This window comes from Rutidosis leptorrhynchoides, chromosome 2 (assembly GCF_046630445.1).
Source record: "Rutidosis leptorrhynchoides isolate AG116_Rl617_1_P2 chromosome 2, CSIRO_AGI_Rlap_v1, whole genome shotgun sequence".
Lineage (NCBI taxonomy): Eukaryota > Viridiplantae > Streptophyta > Magnoliopsida > Asterales > Asteraceae > Rutidosis > Rutidosis leptorrhynchoides.
The window spans coordinates 471,824,760-471,835,071 of NC_092334.1; the positions used below are offsets into that span (position 1 = coordinate 471,824,760).

General features: G+C 34.0%; 1 protein-coding gene across 1 annotated transcript; it reads left to right on the plus strand.

Annotated features, from left to right (window-relative positions):
- Window positions 1–2,995: 2,995 nt before the first annotated feature.
- LOC139892586 (V-type proton ATPase subunit C-like) lies at window positions 2,996–10,029 on the plus strand. Its single transcript, XM_071875695.1, has 11 exons — window positions 2,996–3,174; window positions 3,296–3,364; window positions 3,469–3,596; window positions 3,684–3,783; window positions 4,587–4,654; window positions 4,756–4,897; window positions 5,357–5,473; window positions 5,671–5,796; window positions 8,269–8,352; window positions 8,451–8,530; window positions 9,582–10,029. Exons 1-10 carry the CDS (start codon window positions 3,061–3,063, stop codon window positions 8,481–8,483), a joined length of 981 nt encoding a protein of 326 aa, XP_071731796.1. The 5' UTR covers window positions 2,996–3,060; the 3' UTR covers window positions 8,484–8,530; window positions 9,582–10,029.
- The last annotated feature ends 283 nt before the right edge of the window (window positions 10,030–10,312 follow it).

Consider the following 10,312-nt stretch of genomic DNA (forward strand, 5'->3'; position numbering starts at 1 on the left):
AAATTCTTGTGGTCTATTAAAATGATGAAAATGTTTATTTATGTTAAACTAATGAACTCACCAACCTTTTGGTTGACACTTGAAAGCATGTTTATTCTCAGGTACGAAAGAAATCTTCCGCTGTGCATTTGCTCATTTTAAAGATATTACTTGGAGTCATTCATGACATATTTCAAAAAAAACGTTGCATTCGAGTCGTCGAGTTCATCAAGATTATTATTAAGTCAATTATAGTTAGATATATTATAAAATGGTATGCATGTCGTCAACTTTCGATGAAATGAAAGATTGTTTTTTTTCAAAAACGAATGCAATGTTTGTAAAATGTATCATACAGAGGTCAAGTACCTCGCGATGTAATCAACTGTTGTGAATCGTTTATAATCGATATGGACTTCGTCCGGATGGATTAGGACGGGTCTCTACACCACTATCTGCACCAGATGAGTTGTACCACACAAAATAGCATCAGTGACAATAGTGGTGGCCCAAGTCCACCCACATGTAATACTCGAGCCCAACTTCTTGCCATAATTGCGGCACATCAAAGTTATATTGCCCAACAACATCTTCAGCAGCCCGTTGGTTCATTACCTCCTACTTTTGGGCCACACACTCTACTTGCACAATATGTTAGCCACCTGGATTCCCTTCGCAGGTTTGTACCATTCTTGGTTGTTCTTGGAGCTTCGATACTTTCAGGCTTTGTTGTTAACTTTTTTATTAATGAAAGACTTCCATTGCATGACGAAATTTTCAGTTTTTCTTTCGATTTTCTTTGCGTTTGTTGAATGTGGAATCTACCGGACTTTATTTAGTGTTTATATTCATGAAAGTGATGAAGATTTTGGATATTCAATGACAGTTAACCTGATTAAGTGTAAAATAGAAATATAAAAAATGTGTTTGCCATCAATTTTTTTAGTGAAAAAGCATTGAATAGATTTTGGGAGAAATACTCTTTTAGCAAACATTAGTAACATATACAGAATATTTGCTTGCTCAAGACCATAGTTTGTTTAGCGATTGTTTTTGCGGCTCTTAGTTTACCTTATATACAGTAGATGTGCAATTATGTTGGTACATTTTGTTTAATTCTGAAGGGGATTATGACTCTCTTTTAAATGGTTGTTAATTTATTATGTGTTAATGGCTTCAATTTGCAGGTTTTTGTTAGGTTTACGGTTAACCCATCAAGGCGAATCATACAACAATGTTGATTTGTGCAGTGATAAATTCAGGACGAAGAAAAAGCGCCCGTGGAATATGGTCTGTTTCTATGCGTAAACGGATTCTCGACTAACACTGCTACACTTCAGGCATGATCAATAATCTAGGTACCTTATGATAAAGTTCTTTTCATGTTTTATCTGCTAATCTAGATGATATCGTATGTATGAGTAATTAGAAAGCAGATCAGATGCTAATTATAACATCATGTCATGCTATGCTTTGTAATTGGTGTATTCCATATACCAATTTGATTTGTTTAATGTTTTTGCTAAGCTATTTTATACTAAGGCCCATTGACCCGTATAGGGATGGCACCCTCGGATAATGGGTCAGGCTTCATGTGGCCAGGCTTCAAGTAATTAATTATTTAAAAACATTGTAATGGTTCCAAACTTTTTATTAGTAAAGTGATGTGCTTGCCCATTAAGACACTATGACCGGTACTAATTTTTTTTTGGTTGAACTGAAACACGATGTAGAAAAATTACTATATCTAATTCTATGTTCACTTAGACAGTTTAACCCATTTAGACACTTTGACCCATATCAATTTCTTTGTTCATCAAATAGCTTAAACTCAAGTTTAACTGTATAAACTAACACTTGGCCTATTTTGAATAGTTCGTTAGTGATTGTTTTCGTCATTGTAATTGTGTAATACAGATAATCGCTACCAAAACCGACATTTTCAAATACTATTTTTTTAGAGCCGACGTGCAACGCACGAGCTCTTAAATCTATATCTATATATAACACACTGCAGGCGTTGATAAATTTTGTTTTTCGTGTGGAATGAGTGGAACACGAATTCATTCATATGATGTATGAGGTATGACTTAATGTTCGTTTAAATTTGAGTATTTTTTATAGTTTAGTGTTTGGTCAAGTTTATTTGTGTTTAATTCAATTTACAAGTGTGGCGATTGATTGATCTATATGAGTCAAAAGGATAACACGATGCATAATCACTGTGATAAAATAGAAAGTAATATGGGCAGGCGTATAATATTCTCAGTTTGTATGCATCAATAAGTATTAGTAAACTTTTATGAGGCACAAATGCCTTAAACATGCTATGGTATTATTAAAGTTTTATTAGTCAATGAAACATCACTTACGCTTATATTTTTTTAGGTAAAAACACTTTTAGCGAAGATGGATGCTCAAGTTATGGTGTAGCTAAAATAACTTGGGAGAAATGAACATACAAATATGCAGCTTAGTTTTCCAAATACAATGTAACGATTCCAAACCTTTTTTTAGCAGCGTAATGTACTTGCCCATTTAGACACTTTGATCGGTTATATATTTTTTGGTTGAACTTAAACATGTTGTAGTCTAATTACTATATTTATCTCTATGTTCATTTATACACTTTTGACCCATTTAGACATTTCACCAGTATCATTTTCTTTGTTCTAAATGAAACTCAAGCTTAACTATATATAATTAAAACTTACCTATTTTGAATATTTTATTATTAATTGCTTTCGTATTTATTTTTGTGTAATACATGTAAGCGGTATCGAAAGTAACACATTCAAATACTATTTTTTTAGAACTACCGTACAACACACAGAGTCTAGATCTAGTTTAGAGTCTGTAAACACAAACATATAAGTATGAAAAAAGAGTAGAAAGTTTATTACTCTCTGATACAGATTCCAACCAAAAATATCTTAACGGCCATTTATGAAAAAAGTGTTTTAGAAACAGAACAGCAAACCGCAATCATACACAAAAAGATAAAATATTCATTCAATTCAATTCGTTTAATAAAACTAAAAATCTCGATTCATTTTTTATCTGTGAACATCTTAATTAATAATGGCGACAAGATACTGGATAGTTTCTCTTCCCGTTCAAAGCTCCCCCACTTCATTATGGACTCGACTACAAGAATCAATCTCCAAAAACTCATTCGACACTCCTCTCTACAGAGTATGTTTATATATATAATCACGATCACAACATATGATCTCTCTTTTTGTATGTATATCTAATACATATATCTATGTATAATATACGTACCTAATCTAACTCATAATTATTAATTTTGCAGTTCAATATCCCTAATTTACGTGTCGGTACTCTCGATTCGCTTTTATCTCTCAGCGATGATCTACTCAAGGTCAATAATTTTTACAAGTTATCGTTATTATTATCATTTTGCCCTAATTTTTGTTATAAATTAGGGAGTTGTTGATTTGATATGATGTGTGCGAAATTATGCAGTCGAATGCGTTTATTGAAGGATGTTCACATAAGATACGACGTCAGATCGAAGATTTGGAGAAGGTGTCTGGAATTCTGGCGAGTTCGTTGACGGTGGACGGAGTTCCTGTGGATTCATATTTAACGAAGTAATCGATTATGCGTTTTTTTTATTATGATTTTGATAAAACAGATTGGTGTTGATTTGAATTTGAATTTGAATTTGTGATTTATAGATTTGTGTGGGATGAAGCTAAGTATCCAACAATGTCTCCGCTTAAGGAGATTGTTGATGGTATTCATGTCCAAGTTGCCAAAATTGATGATGATCTTAAGGTAATTCGTTGTTCCTTATGCAGGTAATGTGGTTATAGTAATGATTTACGATCTTATCAATATACGTATTTGAACATGATGTGTTAAGTTCTTAGCTAGTAAAGTTGGCTGATTATACCTATTATATCTTTGTCCCATCTTAATATGTTTATTACTTTATTTGCAGTTTCTCTTATATACTAGTGAAATGACCCGTGGAACCACGGGTTTGTGTAAACGAAACAGTTTAATGATAGGTATTTTAAGTGAACGTAAACGCTAAAGTTATTTAGTTTTATGACCCGTGGAACCACATAACCCGACTAAGAAACTCGTCATCTGAACATTTCAACAAACACCAAAAATGCATATTTAACAATCCACATCCAATCATAAGAGATAATATTGCTTGTCATTTTATTTTAAAAGTATAAAAGCCAATTTTGCCTAACTTTTATACCTTCTCGTACCTAATTCAAAATAATTATTAGAATAATTTAAAATAATTTAATTTTAATAATTAAAATAATTATTAATAAGATTTAATAATAACAATTAATTGATAAAATTTAATTTTAATTCAAAATTATCTAGATTAATGACATCACCCACCATGCTTAGATTTTTTTCTTTTTTTTTTTGATTTTTTCTTAACAAAGGAATTAGCCTAATAATGACATCATCATTTTAGCAATATAATAGAAACTATAGAAGATGCCTTATTGGTGAGTGTTAGATTAGATGGGAAATGTTTGTTAGAGAAAACATATGTGTGAAAGCTCAGGATATGAAGAAATTTCTGTTTTTGACATGTTGAATGGCAGGTACGTATTGCTGAGTATAACAATGTTCGTAGTCAACTCAATCAAATTAACAGAAAGCAGACTGGAAGGTAAAGACATATACTGATGATGCCTTTTCATACGATCTCTAATAGGAGTCAAGTGGTCTACAATAGAAGGGACTAAAGTTGAATGATTATATATATTCCAGCTTAGCTGTTCGTGATCTCTCCAATTTAGTAACGCCTGATGACATCGTCAGTTCAGAACATTTGGTTACTCTCATTGCTGTTGTTCCCAAGTATTCCCAGAAGGATTGGCTGTCATGTTACGAAACACTCACCGCTTACGTGGTAATTTATATGATTCATTACTGCATACAAGTTTCATGTGGACTTTTTTGCACCGGTGGTCCCTCGTTATACATCAAATTGCATGCCGCATCCCTGTTATTACTTTTTAGCTCCGGTGGTCACTTCATTTTACAACTGTTGCCTTGGTGGTCCCTCCGTCTTTTTTCGTTAAAAATGTCCGTTATGTGCCATCACGTGATGTCGTTTTATGATGTTTAGTTCACCTTAAACGACATCACGTGATGGCACTTGACGGACATTTTTAACGGAAAATAGACGGAGGGACCACTAAGGCAACATTAGTAAAATGAAGGGACCGGAGCTAAAAAGTAATAACAGGGACGCGACATACAATTTGATGTATAAGCAAAGGACCACCGACGCAAAAAAGTCTTTATTGAGTACAATATATTTTTTGTGTGTGCAAGCTCTACCTTTTGAATAAAGTAATTGCTTTAGGTCCCCAGATCCTCCAAGAATATACACGAGGACAACGAGTATGCGCTTTATACTGTCACATTATTCAATCGCGATGCTGATAATTTTCGAATTAAGGCACGAGAAAGAGGATTTCAGGTTAGTTTGTTAACTTTTTTTTTTTTTTTTAGTTTGTAAGCGAAGTGACTCTGATTCATGATGGATGGTAGAGTTTTTTAGTAAGATACTGATGCAGAATTTTAAATTTTAGTTTAGCAGTAGGATATTAACTATAATACAAAAAGCATTTTATATTTGTTAAGGTTGAGTAATTTGTTTATACGGTGTTGATTCAGATTCGTGATTTTGAATATAATTCGGAAACTCAAGAGTCACGGAAGCAGGAGCTTGAAAAACTGACGCAAGACCAGGAATCTCTGAGAAGCTCTCTTTTGCAATGGTGTTACACCAGTTACGGAGAGGTACTTTCATCTTTATTAAATTACACTATAAATGTATTATGTCTATTTCCTTTTTTTTTTTTTGTATTATGTCTAAATAAGTCATCAATTAAACCTATTATTAATTAAAAAGACTTTAAACCATAAAATATCAGAAATATGTTGGATTGAAGGTCTTTATAACCATACGAACTAAGTTAACGAACTGGGAAGAATTTATATGCTTGGTATTGATTTAAGGTCCTGATAATCATATTGTACTTGATTTTGCGCGTGTGAACCTTTGCTAGAATATTACATTGCCTGAAACAATGTCTAACAATAATATTATCATTTCATGTAATATTTCATGCATAGTATCATGCATAGTATTCACACATAGTATTTATCCTCCAAGTTGATTGCGATATAGTATTAATGACCTTCACAATGATCGAAGAGTCCCCATATATTATTAGTGACCTTCAAAATTTAGAAGTGCATTTTAATATCAAAATCATTATAACTTATGTTTATGGGCTGTCTTGATACCCAAGATAATAGTTCCTGTGGATTTTATTTTGATGATGCCAGGACCCACTGGGTTGCCCTGCAATCAGAACTGTTGAATGGATATATGGTTGTTCAGAACACTTTCTATAATCAAGTTAGGAAAACTTTTTTTATTTCACTTTTTTAGAAACTAAGAAAGTGCGAGTTTTATAAAGCTAATATCAAGGTTGTAGAACTCGGACTTGCTCGCCGACTACTTGGTTTTTTGAGAGCAACGAGCTGAGTAATCAAACTCGGTCAAAATTGGTCAAACTCGGCCAATGTCAAACTTGTCGACATCCGAGTACTCCCCGACTGTACTCCCCCCGAGTAATCCTCTCGAAAACTCCCCCGAGTAGAAGATTTGCAACCTTGACTAATATTGATTTTGATTTATACATCCGAATGTACTGAATAATGTCTGAATTTTCTTGATCTGCAATGGCACTACCTAGGAAGAAGTGTTCAGTTTTGCTATATATGTAATGTATGTATGTTGTTGGCACGTATATAGCATGGTGAACATGCCACTTACCATGCATGTAAAAGATCTGTTTCTTATCTCTTAAATTAAAAAGTGGATACCTACCCACATGTTCATAGTTGTGTACAAAGACTCCCCTTTCTGATTTTATGCATAGATGAGGACCATGTAGGGAAGCATGATGCTCTCTGCACTACTTCCTACCAGGAAAAGTAAAAAGGATATTAAGTACACTACTTAGATTATGGAAGCATGTTCGTTTGTTGTATATCTTCTCATCGTTCAGTGCATCTTGGGGCCATTATGGCTAAGGACGACCTCCTCTGCCCTTAAGCTTAGGTGGTTTCCTTTTAGTCATGTGGTTTCGGGGATGTCTACCATAAAGGTGCATGAGTGGTGCTTTGTCTGTTAGGGTGGTTGGCTCTTTTCTTGCACAACAACTTCCACCTGACACGCCTTTCGAGTTCTGTTTCCAATGCCATTCGGCTCTATTAATTGAGGAAACATCAAGCGTCGTCCTATTGGCGATTTGACTGCCTCGTAGAGCCTAAATCGAATTCCCAACTGATTTTGAAATCCATGGAAATTTGATTCTACCATTTTCATGGTTTTTTTTTATGTTCTATTTTAATCTTACTATTTTTTTTTTAAACAAAAAGAAATTTCCTACTTTTTGGCCGGAGGTCCACTCGGAAGCAATTTTCTTATCTGTCGAATAGAGAGTTCTCTACTTTTGTGAGTGTTTTCACTCTGGGTGGAGAAATGACTTGTTTCTATTCTCAGATAGGGGAATGATTGTCTACATCTCACCTCCCTCATACACCACTCATGTGGTATCGAGTTTTTTGTTGTTGCTGCTGCTGCTAGCAGCAGCCGCCGCCGCCGCCGCAGCCGCCCTGGGAATGGGTCGATGGGTTAAAACGTTTGAAAGTTACCCTGAGTTGGTCAAATAATAAGTAGAATTTCATTGTTATCTATGGTTTTGGTAATCATATTTAACATACTACTTCAAATAATAAGTAGAATTTCATTGTTATCTATGGTTTTGGTAATCATATTTAACATACTACTTTATAAATATATAAAAAAATAAAAATAAAAAATAGATCAACCTGACCCAAACTATACTAAAATGATCTATCTTGACCCAAACTATACTAAAATGATCTATCTTGACCCAAATTGTACTAGAATGATCTATCTTGACCCAAACCCATCTTAACCATCATCTGACCTCAGGCCCGGCCCATGTTGTGACGGCTATATTTTATAAGATAGAAAGTATTGAAGACCTTTAGATGCATCCACCACGATCATGTTGTATAGGAACACCGAACACATGTTCAGCTATCAAGATTGTATAATAACAAGTAAAAATTTTTTACCAGTTGTATTTGCAAACACTTTTTCATTGCTATTGATCCTTATCTTCTTTAGCGTTTTCCTATTTCAACTATAATAACACTCTCGTCCGGCAGGTTTTCACTTCCTGGATGCACTTTTGTGCCGTTCGCTTATTTGCTGAGAGCATTTTGAGATACGGGTTACCGCCCTCCTTTTTGGTATTGAATCCGTTTCTGCTACATTTTTTTATTATTATTGTATATATAAAATGTTGGCTTTAATATATGCATATGATATCTACTCTGATTTGTTTCAGTCTGCTGTATTGTCACCATCTTTGAAAAGCTAGAAGAAAGTACGTACAATCCTTGAAGGCCTCTGCGGCAGTTCTAACAAGTAATTTCTTACACTTCTATTTTGCATTTTCATTTATTAATTCTAAAAATAAATTAGATCAGAATGAACATGATAAGAAATGCACAAAAAGAACCCTTAACTTAAATTACCTACAATGATATATTCTAAATTCAATGTCTGATTTTTGATAAATCTCAACACTTGGTTATCGAAATGAGACGAAGGATTTGATTCATTTCTCTACTGTCAACAACAACGCTTATATAGCTATTTTATATAATCTATCTAAAAAATCAATGTTTTTTTTGGCGTTTTTTTATGAGGTTATATAAATTGTATTTTCTTAGTCAAGATCATGAATCCATCTACTAGTAAGGGACATATACTAGATTCTTCGTGTAGTACATACACCATTAAAGATAAACAAATGGTCCTAAATACCTTAAGAGGGCTACTAATGCAGAATAAGGAGGGGCGTACACTATCGTTCAATCACTTCTGAATATAAATCGGTTTCTCTTAGTCAATTTCATGAATCCATCTACTATTTTTTTTTTTTTTTGAACGGCGAATTTGCATCAGCGGATCATTTATTTCAACGACCCTCATCATTTGCACCCACCCACGCTAGAAGGAAACTCCTACCCGGGTTGCTTGGCAACTAATCGCAGGAAATTGGAGAGAAAACCTTCCGCCCCGAGGAATTGAACCCGGGTTGCTTGGCAACTAATCGCGGGCCCTTCCACACTGAGGCTTGATACCGTTGAAGCAAACGTTCGTTGGTAATCAATCTACTAGTAAGGGACATATACTAGATTCTTTGTGTAGTACATACACAATTAAAGATGAACAAATGGTCCTAAACATACACCTTAAGAGGGCTACAATTTTAAAATTAAGGAGGGCCGTACTACGAGTATATCATTTAATCACTCTGAATATATTGATAATGGAGATCTTCATAAGTTCCTTTCTAGGACCACATGATCGATTTATTTTTAATATTATGTAACAGTGTTTATAGTCTAGGACCACATAGAACTACAACAATAATCAAGATGTTATAATCTATGTTGGAATCGTAATGCAGCACGTTTTGGAAAACTGAGGATGAAGGAAACATGGGTGGCTTGGGTGGTGAAGCTGATTCCCACCCTTACGTCTCCTTTACCATTAACCTTATATGAACATAGTGTTGCGGTGAATGGTGGTATCGATTCTTTTCTTCTTGGTTATAACCCAATAATGTGATTTCTACAAATCCCTGTATTTATATAAGGTTAATTTATCCGATTCCTGGCTGCGGGTCTATGTATTAAGGTTGATTCGTTGTACTACAATCTGAAGATGTATTTGTATGCTCCTACGAACATTCTTTTATTGCTTTGAGTAATGACATACGAGGGTCGAACCCAGAGATTATTTATTATTGGAGTTTATAAGTCAAGTCAAACCTATCATCTTTGGTTTGAATTTTTGAACTGCTTTCTATTATACTAGAGTGACATGTAGACCTATCTTTGCACACTTACAATACATTAAGTTTTCTATTTGCCATCCTCTCTTTATTAGATCTAGTTTAGGCCTTTGTAAGTTGGTCTCTCATTTTTCATACTTTTAACATGAGTAGTTTAATGGATGCATATGTTTGTGATACAAGAACAAACCATTGTAAAGTTTGATTTCTTCAGTACAAGATTTCTGTAAGAGATGGTATATGGTATATTCTATCATCACAAACAATGGTATACTTTACAAGCCTACAACACCACCAACGACAACCAAACTAATTATGTAAAGTATTAGGAATCATATGAATGA

Bases quoted from the DNA above. Each gene is read 5' to 3' on its own strand.
- LOC139892586 (XM_071875695.1), top strand. From the start codon at position 3,061: ATGGCGACAAGATACTGGATAGTTTCTCTTCCCGTTCAAAGCTCCCCC. The intron at 4,655-4,755 runs GTAAAGACATAT...TATATATTCCAG, and splicing joins AACAGAAAGCAGACTGGAAG to CTTAGCTGTTCGTGATCTCT. The intron at 8,353-8,450 runs GTATTGAATCCG...GATTTGTTTCAG, and splicing joins GGTTACCGCCCTCCTTTTTG to TCTGCTGTATTGTCACCATC.